Source organism: Elgaria multicarinata, chromosome 5 (assembly GCF_023053635.1).
Source record: "Elgaria multicarinata webbii isolate HBS135686 ecotype San Diego chromosome 5, rElgMul1.1.pri, whole genome shotgun sequence".
NCBI lineage: Eukaryota > Metazoa > Chordata > Lepidosauria > Squamata > Anguidae > Elgaria > Elgaria multicarinata.
This window is the reverse complement of record NC_086175.1, coordinates 44,079,913-44,103,328: the sequence shown is the minus strand read 5'-3', so window position 1 is coordinate 44,103,328 and position 23,416 is coordinate 44,079,913. Positions and strand designations below refer to the sequence as shown.

Sequence of the window (23,416 nt, the reverse complement as noted above, 5' to 3'; positions counted from 1 at the left end):
TCTTGAACTGTGTCAGAAAATGCCTCTGTGGAGATTGGACCCAAATTAACAAAAATATGTGCGGAATTAAATAACTATATTCATGGTAAACCGGTCAGAAGATAATGAATTTTCATTGGCTGTGTCCAAACTTGTTTGAGAAACATTCAATACTTTTGATTCCATGGTGAATAGGGATGTAGCAAAGGCATTACTTAACTGAACCCTCAATATCCTGTTGACATTTCACTCATGCCAGTTTTGTTTACTATTCAACAAATTCAATATCCTATTGCTTGCATTTACTGTGCATATTTCTATGATGAGAGAAACTTTCCTCCTGGCTTGTAAGATGTTCAAAAGGTGGGGCTGCCAGAAAGAAGGTTTTCACCAATGGAGGATATTGCACAATTGCTATGTAAGCATGTTTGCAATTTTTTTGCATCACTCTTGACTTTGGTTTTCTGCCTTGAGCAAAAAACTACATTCCAATGTAACACAGTGCCAGTCACGAGGTGCCAAACTTTAAAACTCATTTAACAGTGTCAGCCATATATTTAGATTTTGCTGTTGGACTCTGGCAACTCTGACTTTAAGGACAAAAAAGTAGACATTTTATTTTTTATTATTACATTTATAGCCCACCTTTTTTCCCCTCTTGTAAGCCACCTTTGGTTCTTTGCATTCTATTCTTCCTCTCCATTTTATCCTTACAACAATGCTGTGAGGTAAGTTAGGCTGAAAGTAAGTGACTAGTCGAAAAACCACTAAAAATTGCTCATTTTCTTGTCCCTAGCAGGGTAATCCATCATTCATAATAAGTGGATATTGAAAAGGTTTTCTCCCTCCCTCGTAATACTAGAAACTGAATGATGGGTCACCTCTCAGTAATGTTAAAAGCTTTTTCACACAGTGCACACCAAAGAGAGCAATCCTATGCTCCCACAGACAGTACCGGGGGAGGGGGGGATAGGTTAGTTCATTTTCCTGGATCCAAGGTCAGAGGCGGTTCTCTGACCTTGGACCCGGAGTCCAAGCGTCCTCCTCCCTCCCCTTACAGCCAGTGCAGGTGAAACCGTGCCAGCTGCCTCTCTGGGATGGCAAAACGAACCCCAGAGAGGAGATGACCTGGCGGCTCAGGGATAAGAGCTAGCCTCAGCTTCCATGTGCAATAAAGCCACTCTTCCCTCCTGTGTATTGCTGTCCTTGCGCTATATCGGACCATCCCATTTTCTGTTGGGGGCATGTGTGTTGAAGGGTGGTCTTGCTGACAAAAGAGGAGGGTGGGGCAATTCTCCACTCAAGTGCTCAACTGTGAAGGGGGAGGGAGAGAGAGCAGCCAAACACCCCACAGAGAAGGCGAGCAAGGCCACTGCTGCCTGTGCCCAGGACTCGGTCCCATTCAACTCTATGGCTCTTACTCCTGATAGTCATGTTTAGGTTTCCTGACCAGAGCAATGTTGGCTTCCCCTTGCCATGCCAACATTGACCACAAACTTCTCCAAAAACTAATTGTAATACTTTCTCTTCACTTATATTGTTTAGCATGATAGGGGAAAGCATAGTGTGTTGTTTTACCATAATTGTGCAGTTTCAGGCTGCCATATTATTGTATTTGCACAGAAATAAAATAATAACTGCAAGGGGAAGGAGAACGTAGGGGGTGGGGTGGGAGATTTCACTGGCATAGTAGCAAAACAGGTGAAAAGATACATGAACTGAAATAGTGCAACAACACACAGACATGAAAGTGCCCAGTCCTCAACTTGCTAAGGAAATGGAAGGGGAAACTGTGGACTCAAAGTGGGGGGGGGAGGCGTCGGTGTCATGGAGCCTGTTAACACAACGGTTGTGATCCTGGATAGCTAAATGATTGCCTCCACATTCAGGAGTGAAGTATTTCTGAATGTCATTTGTTGGGGGTCAGAAAAGAACTGTTTCCTCCATGCCTGCTTATGTTGGCTTCCCAGTGTAATGAGACTTGGGCCAGATCTACACCTTGTGTCAAATCATTATGATCCCATCATGGTACTGCTATATACCTCTTGCACAGTTATACAATGACATTTGTTGTAGTGTTTTGGATGTTGTGGAATAAAAAACAGGAAATAATGTTATGAAATTGTTATGTGAAATGAGTAATGTGCTCCAACAATTAACAGTGCATTTCAATGCTGTTATAAAACGGTAATGTAGTTCTAGTCTTAGGCTAAATAATCTTTTATGAATCCCATACAGCATAGCTGTTCTTTTGCTTACGTGATGTTGTTGGAAATTAAAATGAAAGACATTTTGTTCTTCAGTGCATTAAGGCATTTCTGAGAAGAACATCTTGTCCCACAGAGCAGCACTTATTTTATTGACTACATTTGGTGTACATGAATTAAATCTTTATTGCTAAAAGCAATTCGACCTAGCAAAGTTCCAGAGCATTATTCATTTTTATTTTGGGTGGTGGGGTGGTGAGAATGATAGTCACTATAAGAAAGTGGTGAAGAATGGTAAATGAGAATTCTGCCTAGTGATTTTTTTTTTAATAATGAGGCAAGAAAATAAAATAAAAAAACTACAAAAAAAGCAAAGGAAAATAAATGGAAAGGAAAATGCATTTTGAGAAATTTCAACTGAGCTCTGCCATTTGATTCCCTAGAACAAACACAGAGCCTTGTAAATACGTCTATGAGTATGACCAAATCAATTCAGGAAATAATTTTGAAATCTGGGAACATTCTTGCTCAACAAAATACTTAACTGTACAGCAGGTCATGTAAACTAATACATTCACAAATCACATAGTGGGAGGGGCCTCAAACATTATAAAAGCTCAGTAGTTTTGTAGATTAGTTGTGCTGCCTAGCAAACAAAAAGGAACAGGGAAGGACACAGGACCTGTTGGATCTCTCCGTCTGACATCCTTCAGGTAGTGAGTTGTACATCTATGTTACTGTAGTCCTATACAGAAAGTGGGGAGGTGAGGGATAGTTTCATGAAGGTATTATTCTTTGGTATTAATCACTGCCACTGCATTCATAGTGGATATAATGTATTTATTCCTATATGTCTAGTTTGAGAAAATGGACTTGGATATTGTTTCTCGGGTGCTGCCATCAAGGAGTTGGGAGTCAGATCTGAAATGGGGTCAAATCGCAAGGAACAGGCGGGGGAGAGAGTGAAGAGGATTAAGATTAGTTGCTACAGGAACAAGAAACCACAGGAAATGGAGAGAATGTGGTGGTGGTGGGGGGAAACTGTGTCTGGGTTGTACCACTTTGTTGCAGAAAGGTGACTGAATGCTCCTCTATACAAAATAATGTGAAAGCCGTTCTGGACAGCAGATACAGTGTCATGATCTAGCCACATTTTAACGTAGACGAAAATTCCTAGTGTTTAAACTCTCTTCAGGGGCGAAGAGATGTTTATTTGCTGAATAAAGTTTTGTGGATTACTTGGCAGACCTCTTTACTGTCTCACAGGGCAGTGGGAGGGCTTGGAAACATGATATATACAGACCTCTTTTTCTTCACTGAATGTCACTCTTACGACAGTCTTCTGAAGTAGGTTCATCTGAAAGATCATAGCTGTCTAAAATTACCTCATGTCTGAGTGAGGATTTGAATCCAGATATGTTCAAAGTTTGATACTCCATATACTACACCACACTTGCTCTCTAAAATGCCAGTTAGTTCTGTCAGTATGGACAATAGGTGGTTCTACTGCAGCTCAAGTGGTATCTTCCATCTGGCAACTGACAGGCAGAATTAGGGATGGATGAGAAATTCATTCAATTTGCATTTTAATGTGAATTTTTCCACTTTCGCATTTTTGAATCAGTGCTTGAACGCAAAATTGAGTTGTCCTTTGAAATCAGTGCTTTCCCAAAAATTTCAGTGAAGTTCTCCAATCAAAAAATCTGTGCACTAGGGAAAAGTGCATACAAAAATATGTGTGTTAGCAAAATAACATTTTAAATGTGTTATTTTGGGGAAAGTGCTGCCCCCGAAGTGTATATTGAGCAACAGTGAGTACAGAAGTGCATGAATTGAGTACAGAAATGAATGTACACAAAATAATGTACAAATTTTCAAGAAATCAAAATTTTAAAAAATTCTCAAAATTCAGGGCAAATAAAGATTGTAAAAATGAGAAAGTGAGAGAAACCAAAACTGATAGATGAATCCATCCCTAGGCAGAAGAACCACACCAAACCCTTCTAATAATACCTAATGCAGGGTTTTGAACCACTCCTGTGGTGCCAAGTATTCTGTAGAATGATATGCTGAAGGGCTCTCAGTTGTGTCACCATCCAACACCACAGAAATATCCTTAAGCTACTACAGTTACACCATGACAGAGGTAACGATTCATTGCCAGCACGGTGGCACCAGGAGAACTCCCAGCTCTGGTGTAACATTGTGAATAGTAACATTGCGCCAACAAGCGTGTGATGCCTGTGTACTCAATTCTAGGTATTCCAGCAGGGCAGCACCTGTTCTCAGTGTTCTTGTTTGCAACCCAATTCTATACTAATGAATCTGAATATTGGAAAGTTCATTCCATTTGTAATCACTAAACAGCTTGCAATCTGAAGACAATGTAGGTTATAAAAGGAAGATGGCAGGGAACTTCCTATGAGGAGACAAAATTGCTCCTGAGAAAGAAATTTATAAGAGGATATTTATTCCTTGTTCTAGAGCTGTCTTTGACCCACATTTCTGTGTTTAATGGCTGTCTCTGCGAACTCAAAAGAAAATATAATTTGGCACAAGTTACAGACATGACAAGACACATTTCCTTCACTGGAAGCTTTAGACAACAATGACTTTCAACTGAATTAAATTGAAAATATGAGGTTAATTTTGAAGATTCAGTCCAAACTATATATTTTAAGTGCTTTTTATTTTTCAGATTTAGCAACATGATGGATCTTTTGTTTTTCTTCTCGCTAGCTGCTTTCTTCCCTGTTTCTGAGTCATGGAGAACATACTGTAAGTCTTACTCTGTTGGTTTTACTCACAAAAATGTCTGAAATGTGAATATTTCATTCTGTATGTTCTCATTACTTCAAATGAATTTCTAAACATCCATTACTCTTAATCAGACTTCTTAAAACATAGATAAATAAGTGAGATCCAGTTTTTTATGAATTCAAAAATCCAACCACGGCAGACAGAGCTCTATACATGCCAATGGGCATGAGCATTGTAGTGTTTTCCAGGACCCCGTTGAACTGGCTAGAGGGTCCTAATCTACAAGGGGATACATGCACAGAAACATCTCTCCCTGCATGGATTGTCCTTAGTCGATTGAACATTTTTGTCTCAGGAACATACGCCCCCCCCCAAAAAAAAATGGGAGGGGGAAGCAGAAGGGGAAGGAGATGCACAGGAGGCAGATGGTGTCATCAAAAGGAACTGGGGAAAAACCCCATTAGTGGGTAGTAACAAGCGTGTGATAAAATACTTGTCTGATGATGTTCTAGAAGCTCCATCACATCTAGGAAGAAACGTTGGCTACGGTTGCTTTTCCGTTGTCGCTCAGTTACTTCCTGTTTTCAAACAAGGAGCATGAGGCCCATTCAGACTGGCATTGGGCATGTCTATACCAGCCCTATATCCCAGGATAATCCTGGGATCATGCCTGTGCATCCAAATGCCACATAGGGGATCCCAGGAGCAGGCAGGGACGATCCCTTCATTTTCCTGAGATAACCATTAGGTGTAGAAAGGGCCTTTGTGATCATGCCGCTTCTCCCACACACAGCAGGAAACAGCAGCAACTGGATTTTTCTGGTTTGTCTTGCGATGCGAGGAAGGCCAGAAGGGACAGAAGGGGTGAGAGAGGCAGACAATGTCATGTGAGGGACCTCCGAGGAATCTGTGAATGCCCAGTAATGAGCGTGCAATAAAACACTTGTCGGATGGTGCTCTGGATCTCCTCTGCCTTATAGCGGAATGCAATGATAACTGTTGGGGCACAATCCACATTCCATATACTGCCTTCAAAGTGTCGATCTGGCCCTTCATCCACAAAATATTGTTGTGAACTCCTGTCTTGATAATATGCATTCATTTTACAAAGGAGTTTTAAATCTATTCTATTGCAGGGAATGCAATAGAAGGTGAAGCTTTCGTCGTAAAGTGTCCTCCCTTAGACTCTCCTGTGATTTGGCATCTCGGTGACATGAACATCTCCACAGACCCAGGAGCGCGAGTGCATTCTTCTGGGAGGGACCTTTGGTTTCTGCCAGCAACAGCCAATGATTCTGGAACTTATACTTGTGCCACAACTATGTAGGTAGAAAATGGCAAACATTGATTTGTTTGTTAGTGTCTTTTAAAATATACTCTACTTGTTTTTTAATTCACAGGTATCTTTCTAATGTGTCTAAAACTCTGAAGGTGACAATACATCCAAGCGAAGAAGGCATTTGTTTTTATGAGGATTCTCTCTATTCAGGATGTGTTGGAAGTCCTGGATCAGGACACATTTATTGTCCTTCTTTTTATAACTATGAGAATGCAACTATTTTCAAGTGGTACAAGGTACGTATCATCAAGAAGTGGCTGATGATACCAGACAGCCAGTGTTGGCTCTGAGGATACTTTGCAAAACCAGGCTAGGGTAGAGGGCAGGAAGGGGAAGTCCAAATGATCTGTAATGATGTCAACTCCTTTGCCAGGGATCTGCTGCTGAACACAAAAATTTGGAATCTGTGCACCAGATATTAGGTACTTGGCGTTCCTTTATTATTCACATCTTTTATTCCCCAACAGATAGTCTGGCTGAGATGCTGAAATCTTGGACCTGACATTGATTTCAAATTGATTCTCTTGAAAGAATTTATCATTAAGGCCAAGGGCAGCTCAAGAGTTTATGGCTGCCATGGCAACCATGGGGATATCCAGCATGTTATTGGTCCAGCCCGTGCAGTAGGTCACACAGTGGAACTGTTTTTCTGCACTGTCCTGGAAGTAGGGGGACATTGTGGCACCTTGGTCATGGACAGATGAAGGCCTGCTTAAATGGTCCTTCCAAGAGACTTTAAATGTTATCACAGGTGTGATAAAACTGTGTACCCCTGTAATGTTCCAGGTAGTTTGTTTCATGTTCAAATAAATTCATCAGCTTCTAGATTGCAACATTAACATGCCAGTGGAGCACCCACTGTGTATCCTTCCCTAGCTAGGTGCCCTTTAGATGTGTTGGACTACAACTCCCACCATGCTGGCTGGAAATCATGGCATTTGCAGTCTAACACACTGGGGGGTATCAGGCTAGGGAAGGCTCTCAATTAGATAGATAGATAGATAGATAGATAGATAGATAGATAGATAGATAGATAGATGATAGATGCATGCATGCATGTTATAATCATACATACAAGCTGCAAATAAAATTAATGCAAAATTTGCCCAAGTTTCCAGGGACTCCTTAATAGCCACAATAATGGAAGACTACTGGAGTTCTTAGGGCCACCTGTCCTTGGTCGCTGACAACCTGATTGACTTTCATTGTGGACCAGGATAGCAATTATGCATACAAGAACAGCGTTGGCAAATTGTGTTTGAGAAGTTTAAACCTTTGATGTTGTATGCATAAGAGGTCTGCAAACGTCAAAGCCTTTCCTTTCCATTAATGTGGTCATTTTTTCAATTGAACTGTAGATCGTTTCATACTTTCTCCAGTTTTACTGTTAGCCACTTTGAGCATCATTTCTTTGGAGGAAAGACAGGGTCTAAATTAAATCAACTAAGACAGCAGTCCTATGGTTCTTAGGAGAACTTTTCAGCAATAGAGGTGGTTTTGGATTTCCCTTCCCAAAGCTGTAGACACACCTGCAATCAGTTTCTCCGTTGCTGTGGAAAGTACTGTGGTGTCTGCTTTCTGAGGTCAGAAAAGTGGCCTAAGATGATCTCAGTGGGATGATTTGTGGGGAGGGGAGGAGAGGGGGAGGTGTCCCCTGAGGTGTTTTTATATTATACTTTTGCAATCCTCAGGGTTTCCCTGGGCCTGCTGGTCCTTTGCCCTTGATTTTCAGGGATCTTGTTTTAACTGCAATCCTGTGGGCACTTGAGTGTTCTATTAAAGCGAGTAATAACAATAAGAATTGTCAAAAAATAAACAAGTATTTTGTATTTCAGGACTGTAAAGAACTTCATGGGCCAAGATACAAAACATTTCGTGATGTACTTGCCATTAATGAAGCCAATGTAAATGATATCGGGAACTATACTTGCAAATTTACATACAGCCATGGTGGAAGAAACTTTACTATATCTGCAACAAGGGGTTTTAGAATTGCAAGTAAGATTCTAGTGCACCCACCCAATTCTTTTTTAAAATTTCCTTCCTTCCTTCCTTCCTTCCTTCCTTCCTTCCTTCCTTCCTTTCTTTCTTTCTTTCTATGATTATATGTATGTTGATGATACAGACTTAAAACTCATACCACACCATATAGAACACATAGCTATGAATGAACTAAAAAGTTCTGTCTGAATTGTATTAGCAACAATTGCTTGACTTGAGTTACCAATTTTCATTAATCTTTCACTACTTTGTTTAATACTCTCAAATATAGAACTAATGTGTCCACCAGATTTAATCTTAGATAAGTGCTGTAGCATATTTTCACATGTGTTGGCTTTAAGTTATTGATGTATTGGTTTATTGGTTTAATGATGTTGTCCTAAATCACTTCTAAATATAGATTTAAAACATTTTACATCAGTTTGGGGGTATTAGATTTTATTATTTTTTAAATAATACATTTAAGGAGTACTGGATTTATTTTAGGATGGCAATAAAAATATAATATCAGTAAGATTTAACATCCTATATACACTTATCTGGGAGTTAATCTCATTGACCTGTGGGAGTTACTTCTGATTATTTGAAATGCATAGAATTGCACTGTAAATAAATGACAGAAGTGGTTGAAAAGAGAATGTGCACTTTCGTCTTGGCACTTGATGCTGAAAAGAACGTTGATCAAGTTGAATGGAGGACCTTTCTCACAGTTGTGAAAACAGTTATTTTGAAAATGGGTGGTTTAGTCATTTAAAGTTTCTTGAGGAATCTGATAGTTATGAACACTGGAGGCTGGTGGCTCATAATTCAGCGGAGCGGTGAATCCACTCTGGGTTTCAGGCAGAACCAGGCAGAACTCTAAAGGAGCTGTCCAAAATGCTGGGCCCTGACTCCCAAATGGGTTCAGCAAATAGGTTCAGCTTCTTCAGAGTTTTGAGTGTTTCGGATAAAAAACCAGAGCAGCTTCACTGCTAAACTGAAATAGGAGCCACCAGCCTCCACTGGACATGAACTGTTATTTTAAGCCAGTCTTCAGTAATAATGCAATGTTTTCTTATCCCACCCCCACCCTATTTTACTTTCCACAGAACACTCTATACGGACAGAGCTTGTAGTTTGGCATCCAAAAGGCAATACAGTTAAGGAGGTAAAGATTGGTAAGGATATTATTTATTTCATTGCTGTGTGTGTGTGTGTGTTTTAAAAGAAGTTATGGAAACAATTTTTAAAATTCCATTGGTATTCAAACAAAATGGATTTTCAGTCATTCAAGAAAGAAAGCAACAAAAGATCCGTAGATTTATGGACAAATGCTTGTGTTTAAATCCTACCTTAAGCATGGTCTCATGGCTTGAGCACACTGGTGTCTGATTCTTGATTTCCCATCTGCAATAAAGTAACAATATTACAAAGGCATTGGTATTAGATCTGGATGATTGTGTGGTGTAGATCACTTCTTGGTAAACTTCCAACTTATTGACTCTGTAAATGATCTCTGTAAATGTTTTTTTCCCCCCTATCAGTATAAATTGCCTGAGGCATACCTAACCAGAGGCAGCTTTGATTAAGACACAGAAGGGAATCCCAGAGCTTTATCACATGTACTGTACCTGCTTCCTTCGGATTATCCCCATAGCGCTAAGCTTTCGCTGTTGTTGTTTTTGCTGCCGGGAGGCAGCGATCCTTTGCATACCAGGAAGTGAGTTAAGGGGGGAAATGTAAAAAATCATTAAAAAATCAACGGATGACCCAATTCAATTCAAATTTGGTACGCTTAAAGCTCTCCCTAATATATATTAATGTGCCCATTTTGGTGTCTTTATCTTTAAAGCTTACGCAGATGTAAGCATTTCTTTAAAATCCTGCTCCTGCGCCCCAGTGGCCGCTCGGAAGGTATGCTCAGAAAGCAGGGGCTAAATAGAGCGAATCTTTTTGCTTTGAAGCCCAATTAAGGCAGGATGCATGGGAGTACTTCACAGTCAAAGCAGATTATAAGGTGGAAAACTTCTGAGTCCTTTGCATGCAATTCGCAGTGATTGCACAGTATAACGCTGCTGTGATAAAGCTCAGAGACCTGGATAATTGGCTCTGGAAGCATCTTAGACTGGGTGACCATGTGCTATTTTGATCTCTGCCTCTCCTGGCTTGTGAAATTTAGTAGGGTGGGGTTGACTGCATGGGTCCAGTAAGTGACAATCACCTCATTATTGGGAGTGGGGAATCAGTCACCTTGAAAGCGGTGGTTGTTCATCCTTTCTTGCAGAGGCTCTTCCATCATTACCCTCAGTTCCTGGACATAGTTATTGAGACAGGGGTGTTCAACCAGCTGCAGATGTTCCAGGATGATGTGGGTTATCTAATCTGTAGTCAGGAATGGACATGGCATTGAAACAGACTTGGTCACTCGGGGAGAAGTTGGGGGAGAGTGCTACCCTCAGCAGCTTTTGATACTACCATCCTCAGTGTCTTCCTGGAATGACTCAGTGGGATGGAGTAGAGGCATTGTATTACAATGGTTCTGCTCCTGCTCTTCCAGAAAGTAGCACTGGGAAACTTCTGCTCAGCTCCATGGTAGTGATTATATGGGGTCATCCAAGATTCCACCTTGTCTCCCATGCTATTAACATCTATAGGAAACTGCTGGGGTGGGTCATCCAGGGATTTGGAGTACTATGTCACCAAAATACGGATGACACCCAGCTCTCTCCATTCCATCTGAATCAGGAGAGGCAGTGCTAATGCTGGACCAGTGCCTGGAAGCAACGCTGGGCTGGCTGAGGACCAATAAACCAATGTTCAATCCTGATAAGATAGAAGTTATGTGGGTGGGTGGTTCCTGGGTCCTGAAATTAGTTAGATGACCTATTGTGGATAGGGTAGCACTTTACCTGATTGATCAGATAAGCAATCAAGGAGAACTTCTTGATTTAAAGCTGTCAGCAGAGGCCCAGGGGGACTCAGTAGCGTGGGATGCTTATGACCAGCTACAACTGGTTTGCCTCTTATGGCTGTTTCTGGAGTGAGATAACCTGGAAAGAGTACTCCATGCTCTGATAACCTCCCAGTTAGACTGTTGCAGCACTCTCCATGTGGTGCTCCCCTTGAAGATGGTCCAGTACTGACCAAGCTGGGGTTAAAAGTAGCAAAGGAGGTTCTGCTTATGGTGCCCTTAAACAATTTGGCTACCACACATGGGGCTACCACATGGGGCAGAATCTTTGCATTGGTGACACCCTGGCAATGGAACTCTCTTCCTGTCGGGCTTTGGCTATTTAGGTGCCAGCTAAAGACAAATTTATTTGTTTAGGCTTTTGAGGTATAGGCAAACTTTTTAGGAGTTGTAGTGATTATTTCCTTGTATTTTATTATGTTTGTGGTGGTGGTGGTTGAAAGCACAATACTGGACAAAATGGGTATTTGGTCTGATCCGGCCAGGCTGTTCTCATGATGTTCCAAGCTATAGCATCCTATGGAGGTGGTAAATATTGGAAGTGCAATCCCTCAACTAGAAAGCAACAAGGATATGGATTGTATCCTGGATCACCAATGAGACCCTCATACTAAACAGCATTTCAGCTTTGGAATATTTTATGCACGTTGTCTATGTCATTCCTTAAGACAATGTTAAGATGCAATTGTTTTAAAGTGCAACTAGGTATCTATGATTAGAATTGTCCATATTTAAATAGCGACAAAAAATAGCATTGCCCACACCCACTGGTTTTGGGCTATGGCAGAAGAGGAGTGGTGTAACACAGCACACACACACACACACACCATATACTCACAGTGCAATTTTCCTGATTATAAATAGCCCTATTCTCTTACTGCTATTTGCCCCATGGGGAAAAACATCCAATACCATAGCTGTCTTTTCCCCCACAGAGACAAACAGAGATTTGGAGAGTTTTTCTTTTTAAGAACCCTCTCACAATGCCAGGTTCCCAATCCAATTCGAGGGCCCTTGTGGCTACTATATCTTTTTAAAACAAAACAAAATAAGTTCTAGCTTGATCCTCAGTTGCTGTTTCTAAGAGAATAGCTGTATTGCAGCTCAGTCCCATGCAAGCTTATTGAGAAGAAGTTCTGCTCAGTCCAATGGAACTTACTTCCAAGCACATATTGGACTGCAGTCTTACAGCACAATCCTTTGCATATTTACTCAGAAATAAGCCTCACTGTGCTCAATGGTTCCTACAGCCTAGTAAATTATTGTGGTTACAACCTTAGTGTCTCACAGCAAAACCAACAGATTTCTGTGGCATCTTAAAGAAGAACACATATATTGCAGTGTGAATGTCACTGGCGAGAGCCTTTTTCATCAGATTCAAAAAGCTCATGTCACAATAAATGTGTTACTCTTGAAGGCTTCATGAGAATCTTTGTCATTTGAGATCCTCTTGGGTGTTTTACTCAGCTTGGGAGAGTTCTCAACAAAGTTTTGGGTGTCTCTTAGGAAGCCTAACTTGTTACAAGTCAATTAGGAAGCCTATCTTGTCAGCATGATGAAATGCAACAAAGAGAAATGAAATTAATATTGCAGAGAAAAATACATTAAAGAAATATGGTATCTCCCATATGTTTTACTGCAGTCTTATCAAAGCTGCATGCTTATCACTTTTCACATCATGGTGCTAATAATGAACTGGCTGAATATATCTTTTTGGGTGCAATCCTATATCCACTTACCTAGGAGTAAGTGCCTTTATTCCCAAGTACAGGTATAGGGTTGCACTACATATGCACATCCCCATATTCAGCCACCATTTCTTATGAATGATTAGCTGCATGCAACTAGAGCTGGATCTAATACAAGACATTTTGCTGTACGTTACTGAATTTCCATAAATGTGTATGGAATTCTTCCTCCTAGGTTCTCCTCTGAACGTTACATGCAAGGCATGGCTAGGTAATGGAAAGCAAACCATGGCTGGCAGTTCTTGGAAATATAATGGGGAGGAACTTCCTGAACACTTTGTTAGTTGCAGTCGAGAGTAAGTATCTGATTAAGTAAAAGAATGGGCATCATTTGGAATGAATGAATAAATTATGTCACCAGTCAGATTTTTATTCTCCCCTTCAACATTGTTTCAAATGCATATTAAATAATAGTGTTGTATTGTCATTTTAACAAACCCACAATTACAATCATAAAACATAATTAAAACAGCACTAGAAGACCATTTTAAACCAGTTTTTAATAAAGTTGTTGCCTGTTTCTAAAAAGATAACAGTGTGAGTGCCAGGGAAACTTCCCTGGGGAGAATGTTTTATGTATAGGATTTGCAATTCTTCTAATGACATTCTTTCTGCTAGGTACATGGAACCCAATGGGCTGTTTACAGAGGCCATATTAAGTACCAGTAAAGTAGAGAGAGAACACCTTGGCTTGAATTTCACGTGTGTTATGTTCAATGATGTGGGGTATAAAACAGTCAGTATAACGTTGTCCGAAGGTGAGGTTTCCTTTAATTGTCTTTTTCTTTCTTGTGCTTTCAAATATTACAGCTTTATTGAAGTTATTTTAACAGGCAAGTCATGTAAAAGCAACTTTTAGTGAAGAGCTAAATACCAGGTGGTGAAGGCAAGCTGTATTACTGGATCAAATAATACTAAGCAAATGACATGCAAGCCCTTAGATCCATAAAACTATTGCAAAAGTAATTATATTTACAGTCTTATAAATAGGAAGGATATTTACTAATGCAGACACTTTTGGAAACTTTGGGCAAATAAGGCAACTGGAAGGGAAAGGCAAAAGAGAGTAAAACACCATATTTTGCCTTGGTTCCATTCCATACACAGAACAGGGCATCAATGGTCCTTAAAAACCTTGATCAACCCAGAGCACCTTTGGCACCAGGGGTGTGCAACTTGGGTATTCTGGTTTTTTTAAAAAAATTGTTTCATTATATTGATATTTTTCTTAAACTCAAATTCCATATACATATAATAGGGCCAGATCTATACCAAGCAGGATATGACACTTTGAAAACGGTTTGAAAACTGTATATGGAGTGTGTCCTGGGCCCCAACAGTTGTCACTACTGTTATACACCACTTAAAGCAGTAGTGTAGATTTGCCTAAGTTTGCTGTGAAAGATCTTCTGTTAAGTCATTTTCTGCTGCCACTGAGTGGGAAATGTTTTTTCCTCTGCCTCCACCAAACCAGCCTTAAAAATCCTTGGATCTCAAGTGTCCTCTTTTAGTTAGTGCGGGGATTGATTATTAGACATGTTATGAGTCTCCAAAAATGGCCACAAAGTTTCAAAAAGCAACATGTAGAGAAAAAGTATTTTATCTCTCTCTAAATAGCTACACACATACAACCACACACAGAAGCATATGAACATTGGGGTAACCATTAATAAATGCAGCCAGCTATCCTAGACAGTAACCTTATTCTATCCAAGTTCCTTCCCAACAATATCTTACTGTTATGGAGCCAATATCCATTTAAGCAGTTGTCCAATTGCAGCAATTCTATCCTTCCTCTAGGACTCTGAACTTCTTTCTGTGTTTTTTAACTGGGGCTGGATGGGAGGTCCAGAAGGCATTGGGGTCTTTCTGATAATTTGTTAATATCCAATGGGATTTACCTTTTTCTCCTTTTGCTCACTTTTCTGCTGCTTAATGAATGGATTATTATTCTCCTGATTTTTCTTTCTGTTTTATCGTGGTTGTCATTGTTGCTCTTATTGCACTGTCAGTGTGCATGGCAATTTACACTGCTTAAGAGCACAGGCCCGGCTCTAAGATGCTGAACAATGACAATTTGGCAAAGGGAAGGCAAAAGGGCAGCAGAGCCAGGAGGAAAGAAAGGAAGAATCTGTGTTATCTCAGTTACACATACTTAGGCTTAGTTACAGCAGGGTATGGGAATAATTGTGGAATTGTTTTATTGATTATTATTTTAAGTAGCATTATGGATTTTAAATGTTTGGTGGATCACCTTGTTCAAGCTTTTTGAGTAAAAGTTGGGAAACAATATTTTTCAGTGAAAGCAGCTCTGTGTGCAGTGTATTACAGTAGCTTAGCATCAAGATTACAAAGGACTGAACAACAGTCAACATGTCCTCCTCTAATAGAAAACATGGCAGCCTTCCCAGGTGGAGATTGTGAAAGGCCCATTTGTCCCCTTTTGAATCTTTTACTTCTAGAGGCACCCCAAGCCATCAGAGATCATAGCAGGCTGTATACCACTTACTATGGGTTCCCAGTCATAGGAACACAGGAAGCTGCTATATATTGTGTCAGACCACTGGCCCATCTAGCTCAGTTTTGGGCTGGCATCATCTGATCAGGGTTTCTGATGAGAGGGCTTTCCCAGCTGTATTTGGCATGTACCCGAGTCTTCTCCATGCAAAGCCTTAATCATTATAAATCTAAATCACATTGAGAGTTAAGGATATGATGTCATGGGCTTGGTTTATAAGATAGGAATCTCTAAAATCATACTTCAGAATCCACTGAATATTCAAAATTGGGGCTTATTTATTCCTAGGCAGGCTTTACAGATAGAAAACAAGGATTACCGCTTAGAACATATGCTAAAGAACAAAAGAAACATACTTGCTACAGTACCTAGGTACAATAACTCTAATGCTGGGATCATTTAGAGTGGTGGTGGTGGGACAGTTTCCGGGTGGAGGATCATATGACCACTCAGTGTTTTGAGGCCTGGATGACATGAGGGGATGCTACCACACCCCTAATGTGCCTGGTCCTCGGTTGAAGTGCAAACTGGCACTTAGGTTGCAGTCTGGGTTTTCCCTCCCTGGGGAAAACTTGTGCTCAGCAAAACCACCTGACTGAGGGGCAGCTAGAGGTGCTCTCCCACTACCACCTCCACTGGGGAGGTTTCACCTGTGTTGTGTCCTCCCACCTGGGGAAAGGTGCAGCACAGGCAAATACCCAGGTTGGCACACCACACATTGTTCTCATGGGACTGGCATACAGATGGACTCAGCTAGCATTGGAAGGAGCAGGTGGACCTCATAGCCCTACCCCCTGAAGGAATCCCTGCTGTTATGTCTGACCTGTCACCAGAGACAACAGCTTGAATTTCCCTGTACAAGGACATGAAGGAGACTCTGTGGGCCAGAGGTTCCCATGCCTGATACTAATATATACATGTGTAACAAAGACAGGCTTAGATTGAGTCCATCTCCTTCTTTCTCTCAGGTGAACTTCCCATTCTCTAATTGGCACATCCCAACTGTCAGAGCGAGATGGTCTTCTCTCCTCTTTTCCTGATTCTTTCATGGAGGAACAGGCCTTCCTGCTGACACAGCTCCTCAGGCCCAACTGGCCAGATCACTTTAAACTTTAGGTCAAGGCCTTGTCTAATGGAGCCTAAAGATATATTAAACTGGTGCTTGAATGATTCTTGTTCCCCTTAGTTCACAAGGAAGACCAACATATATCATCAGAGATACATAAAACTGAGGCTTTCTGTGAGGACAATTCCATGTTTTTTCTTTAAAATGTCTACTGTTGTAAACCACCCAGAGAGCTTCAGCTGTGGGGCGGTATAAAAATGTAATAAATAAATAAATAATAATAATAATAAAACAAAAAACCCTCGCATACACTACATGTCAAGCTGGGTGAGGAGGTTAAGGATTGTGCTTTAAGGCGTTTTTCTTTAGTGTTACTAATTTGATACCACAGTCCTAAATCTTTAACAAATATATGCAACTTCAGTTAGTGCATGCACCTTCACTCACATTGAATAGCCTGAATAATTTCAAATCTAGTAAAAGGTCTGCATGTTCTGTTTATGTGCATTTCCTAATCTGAGTTGTATTATTCTCTAAAAAAGGTCCTCACCAATTATATTCCATAAACATTACACAGTTTACAAACACGTGTGTCATAATCTACAATAATGCAGTGGATCTAATCATATCTGTCTCTAAGATTGCCTTTCTACCTTGAAATGACTGCTGTTTTTATTCACACCACAGTTTTGTGCTTCTTTCTCGTTTTATCTCATGGATGGAAAAATATATGATGCATATGTTATCTATTCTACTAATCACATAAATGACATTTCTGAAAATAATTTTATGGTATCTATTGTTCATCAGGTTCTACTGGAAGTGGAAAATAAATTCAGATATAAACTGTGTATTTATGGGAGAGATGGGTTGCCTGGAGAAGGTAAGCTTCCAATTCAATGTTGGGGTGTTAGTACTCCGATACTTACTGATTTTCTGGTTCTGATATCTTCTGTTACATAGGGTAAGCTCTGGCAAGTTGTATTTGTGGCTGAATGTACAGTGATCCTACTTAAATAATACTAAATATAATACTCAAACAATGAAGTAGTACCTCCTGCTATAGCAGATTTCCCTAATCCAAGGGTTGTCTATACACAGGGAAAACCCCATGGTGGCTGTGATTCGCAGCCACAGTGGGGCTTTCCTGTGAAGCTGCGCATTGAAAATTTCGGGGATTTCCCCTGACTTTTTCAGTGGGAGGTCAGTACAGCAATTCCACCATCTCTTTCACAGGAAGTGGATGGGAGGGCAGCTCCGGTACTTGGATGACTGCTGAAAACCCTATGCTCCTTCCTTGGCATCGGGATTACCTGATGCCACCCCAGTGAAGAAAAATCACAGGGTTTGAGGGTAAGGCGGCACCAATTCAGCATCATGAAAACAGAGCCCTGGATTATAACTTGCAGCCAGGGCCGGTGCTACCATAGAGGCCACTCAGGCAGCCGCCTAGAGAGCCAAGCTAAGAGCGGCGCTGGGCACAGCGCAACACTCACGCGCATTGGCTGTGAGCCGGCCCGGCCCAAGGATTCAGCTGAGCCTGGACAGGTGAAATGGCGCCCTGCGCCCGCCCAGCCAAAGCGAAGCCAGGGATGCTGGGGTGGGGGTGGGGCAGCTCCACGTTGGGACTTCTGGAACGCACCCGGAAGAGAGAGAGAGAATGTATGGGTGAACGGGGTGCATGGGGTCTTTGAGTGAATGCACCCCGTCCATGCGTGTGTTTGTTTGGAGTGAGTGATGCGGAGTGTGGGTGTGCGCGGCATGTGAGTTGGGGGGGGATGAATTGGAGGTGATATTCCTATTAAATAATGCATTTTAGACCCATAGACGTTCCTTTCCAATTTGTTTGCTATAATTGGTATGACGTATTTCTTGCACTTTAAAATAAATTTAGCAGTTTCAAGTTTTGTGCTTCTTATTTTTTCCAGGAAACATATGTTCTTAAAAATCAAAGTTGGCATTTTTTGGGTGTGTGTGAAAGTAGCTCACCTTGCCTAGGGCGCAAAATAGTCTGGCACCGGCCCTGCTTGCAGCATTCCTGACCACTGGCCATACTGCCTGGGGTTAATGCAATTTGAAGTCCAAAACATGTAGAGGGCATCACATGGAAGAACACTGGTCTATACAGAGCTGTTGTTTTTTCCCAACTTGCCTGCCTCTGACCATTTAGCCATGATGACTGTAGACACTGAGAATTTTATCCTCCATGAATGTTTTTAATCTCCTTTTATAGCTGTCTGTATTGGTAGCCATCATCATATTCTGTGGAAGTGAATTCTGTAGTTTAACTATGCGTTGTGTGAAGAAGTACTTCCTTTTATCTGTCCTGGACCTCCCACCAATCAACTTCATGGGCTGTTCATGGGTTTTAGTACTATGACAGAGTTCCCCCTCCCTCCCTATCCACTTTCTCCACACCATGCAAAATTTTGTATACCATTATCATGTCTCCTTTATCTTCCTTTTGTCTAAGCTCAACACTCCCAAAGGTAACCTTTTGTCATAGAGGAGTTGCTTCAGCAGTTTAATCATTTGGGTTGCCATTTTCTGCATGTTTTCCAGCTCTACGATCTACAGTGGGGGCTCTCTTCCAAGTCTCCGATTCTATGACCCTCCAGAAAGATGTGCAACAGAGTCTTCTCAAAATTTCTTTACGTATTGGCAGAGGATATAAATGCAATTGAAAAGAGAATACAAAAGAGCAGAAGAGTGATACTCCTCCTAACGCAATGCCTGGCCAAGAATGGATGTTTTGTGTATGAGCACCAGATTGCTTTATGCCCTCATCCAATATAACATGAAAGTGATTCTGTTGGAAGTTGAGAAAATTCTGTTGGAAGTGGAGAAAATGGGAGAGTATGCACAACGTCAGGATTCTCTCTGGCATCTCATTCACCAGCAAGGAACTATACAAAATACAAGGCCCACCTATCTTCACGTGGCTCCGCATTCTGGAAACATGTGAAATACCAAAAGCCTCTGTGGCGTAATCGTACCACAATTAAACCTATAAATCAGTAAAATGTTTGGTGTGGTTTATTTCTGCAGCAACTGTATGTAAATGCGGGGTCCCCCCCCCCTTTTCTTCAATGACAGTCCTGCAAGACTTAGCTAGAGTCTTTGTTATTGGCATAAAATCAATTAGCATAGAATCAAACTTCAAGGTCTTCATGCCCATGGCTCAGGGTCTGGAATATACCTCTGGGAGTCTTTCAGATATGAGTCTGGGGTCTTTTAGGGTGTCTTCTTATAGATCTCTCCAAAACCCTCACTCAAACCATTCCACCATTCCAGATCAAATCATCCATATTTTATGCAGCATAATTTAACCCTTTTAGCAGCAAATTAACACTGTATTTTTTCTCCTCCAAAATATAATGCACTGAACAAAGTATATAAGGAGAGAAGTATGGCTTTTTGTTTTCGTTTTCTGGGATTCATTTAAAATAAGTAGAGCTACTGTTTCAAAGATGCGATCGGTCATAGCCAGCAGATGGCACTCTTAGCAGCAGGGAAAACATAGACCTGGAAGACAATTGCTAGCATGTATTCCCAGCTGTGAAGCTTTTCACTCTCCCAGAGAGAGAGGTTTGCCTGGCACTTACCTTTATATTTTTAGGGGTTTTTTTTAATGTCAGGCAAAGAGTTTAAATGCCTTTGGTTTTTAGATGCAAGTTTAAGCCACCTGGCTAATTTATGCTGTTTTGATGATTTTGTGACTTTTAGCTTATTATAATTTATTCCTTTGATAAACTGCCCTGCGAATATAGTTAAAGAGAGGTATAAAATAGTTATAATAAATAAATATTCAATATTTTAAATCCTATATTATTTCCTTTTTCATGTAGCTATATCTACTGTCTTTGTATATATCCCTGAATAAGGAATGCACAGCCTGAAATGCATTGGGCATCAATGGGTCTTTTGGATTAATCTGTTTTCTCTGCACTTGGTAGTCTCCTCTCTATTAACAGCTATTAACCATCATATAGATTATAGAGCCTCCATATTCATAGATAGTATACCTTTAAATACCAGAGCCCGGAACAAATTAATGGAGAGAGGAGGGCCACTACTATGTGATTAGATGCAATGGAGGATATGGCTATTGTACTTCTTAATATTTGGATAGAAGAGGGAATTTAAACAGGTGAAGCATCTCCCCTCTTGTATGACAAAGTGCATGTGTAAAAATTCCCTCCTTTGTATCTATTTATCTTAGGCCAGATCTACACTTTGTGTCAAACCATTACAAATATGGAATAAAAAGCATGAAATAACACTGAGAACTTTCAGATGGAGGCGGATAGTGTTTCCTTACTGTCTCTCTGCTTCCTGCTTGCCTTCTGCATTTAAAATGAGCTGAATTTCACAGGAAGAGAGCAGTGACCTGTAATGTAAAATCTCCCAGTCCATACAGTTCAATGGGACAGCACCCTCTAGTGGGTGTTTTATAGCACAACATTGACTGCACACAGCAGCAAATCCCAACATATTTCAGAAAAATCTGGGATTTTGAGGGCTATTTTTTAATGGGAAAACCTGGAAAAGAAGTGGGAAATGCGCAGGAGGCTTGTCAAAATGTCCTGTGAACATCTGTGAGTGGCCAGTCATGAGCATGTTATAAATTGCTCATTTAAAGAAGCATCAGTTCCTCAGACTCCCTTCAGAGGTATCTGTCCTATATCTTCTGCAGTGAACACCTATGCGAAGAATTCATTCAGCGTCTCTGCAATCTCCCTGTTCTTAACTCTATTGACATCCAGTGGTCCAACTGGTTTCCTAGCTGGTTTCCTGCTTCTCATATATTTAAAGAATTCTTTATTGTTGGCCTTGATATTGTTAATGATATGCTCTTCAAAATGCTTTGCTTTCTTTCTTTTTGCATCTCTTATTGTGTGCTTGCATCGCCTTTGTGCAAGATTGTGCTCCATTTAATTTCCTCACTTGGGCAAGACTTCCATTTTATGAAGGAAGCCCCCTACCCTGTGTGTGTTTTTAAAAATAGCTTCTTTAACACTGCTAATTAACCATTCCAGTCACCTCTTTGACTTGGTGCTACCTTTCATAACCTGTGGTATACATTTTAGCTGAACTTCTGTTATTGTGATTTTGAGTAACTTCCTTGCACTGTGAAAGGAATTAACCCTCTTGACTCTCCCTTTCAACTTCCTTTTCACCATGTCTCTCATTTTAGAGAAGTAAGATTTGACTCCATCAGGTACCTTTGATAATGGTTTACCAGACTTGAAGTCCCTTGAAGTCCAGCAGCTTGCTCTGCCTTGAGTTTTCAACCCAGCCATTTATTTTGCCCAGCCCTCTTCCTGAAGGTTGCCATTGGAGTCTACCTCTCCTTACTTGTTGGCCTTCCACCTTGCTTGCATCCAGCTTGGCTTCTGAGTATAGCTGCTGTCTTCCTCAAGGTCTCAGTCTCTCCTGAAGACACTTTCCCACTGACACTTTCCCCTAGTAACACTGCCAGATGAACTACCCCAAATGCCTCTCCACAGCTCCTTACATTTTCTCCAGTCAAAACTCTCTACCCAATCAACATTGGTGTGGCCAACATTTTACCTCAATTCAAATTCAAGACCTTTAGACATCTATAGAACGTTTGTCTATCTTCCAGTGCAATTATACCAATTTCGATCCAGCCATGCTTTAGATAAGGCAGAAATTCCAATATCCCCCTCTTATTGATAGCAGTAACATTAATTGCACATCAGATTTTTAGTATATCTCTCCTCTGGCTCAAGGCTCAAGTAAACAACATACATTTTTATCTTGTACTATTAACCCCTTCATCTTCAGTCCATGTAACAAAAAATAACAGTTGAACATATTAAACTTTTACCTCACAAAAAGGAGTTTGTTCACACAGACCCTTGGACTTCAGCACATTCTTTCACAAGGACTATAAACTAGGCACATTTACCTCAACCAAAGCAGATTCAGGCAAATCACTTTGCAAGATCCTGCCTTGCAGGACAATTGGGTAATGTGATGTTACAGACTTCCCTTCCCTGGCTCATACTGCTTTTAAACAATCCTACCCTACATGCAGCGGTTTACAAGGAGAGAAAAGGAGAAAAGGGGATGACCTCAGTGGCACAGAGTGCCTTCTACAAACTCCGGTTGGTGGCCCAGCTACGCCCCTATCTAGACAGGGATAACCTGGCTTCAGTTGTCCATGCTCTGGTAACCTCCAAGTTAGATTACTGCAATGCACTCTACGTAGGACTGCCTTTGAAGACGGTTCGGAAGCTGCAACTCGTGCAAAATGCAGTGGCCAGATTGATTTCGGGAACCAGAAGGTTTGACCATATAACACCTGCTCTGGTCCACTTGCACTGGCTGCCTGTATGTTTCCGAGCCCAATTCAAGGTGCTGGTTTTGACCTATAAAGCCTTACACGGCTTGGGACCACAATACCTGACAGAACGCCTCTCCCGATGTGAATATACCTGGTCACTACATTCAACATCTAAGGTCCTCCTCTCGGTGCCTACTCCGAGAGAGGCTCGGAGTGTGGCAACGAAGGACAGGGCCTTTTCGGTGGTGGCTCCCAGACTGCGGAATGATCTCCCTGACGAGGCTCGCCTGGCGCCAATGCTGCTATCTTTCCGGCGCCAGGTTAAGACTTTCCTCTTTGCCCAGGCATATGGCGGCACATCTTAATCACCCACGTTTAGTTTTTTTAATGGTTTTTAATGCTTTATGTGTGCATGTTCTGTGTTTTAGAATTTTAAATTTTGTATACTTGTTTTTATCTCAATTTTAGAATTTCTGTGAACCGCCCAGAGAGCTCTGGCTATGGGAGCAGTATATAAGTGAAATAAAGAAATAAA

At 41.0% G+C, this 23,416-nt stretch overlaps 1 protein-coding gene across 1 annotated transcript; it reads left to right on the top strand.

Moving 5' to 3' along the window:
* Positions 1–2,839: 2,839 nt before the first annotated feature.
* Positions 2,840–19,201, top strand: LOC134398752 (interleukin-1 receptor-like 1). The gene is made up of 10 exons (XM_063126233.1): positions 2,840–2,899; positions 4,885–4,964; positions 6,083–6,269; positions 6,347–6,521; positions 8,121–8,283; positions 9,375–9,443; positions 13,160–13,280; positions 13,603–13,742; positions 17,379–17,451; positions 19,131–19,201. Exons 2-9 carry the CDS (start codon positions 4,895–4,897, stop codon positions 17,399–17,401), a joined length of 948 nt encoding a protein of 315 aa, XP_062982303.1. The 5' UTR covers positions 2,840–2,899; positions 4,885–4,894; the 3' UTR covers positions 17,402–17,451; positions 19,131–19,201.
* The last annotated feature ends 4,215 nt before the right edge of the window (positions 19,202–23,416 follow it).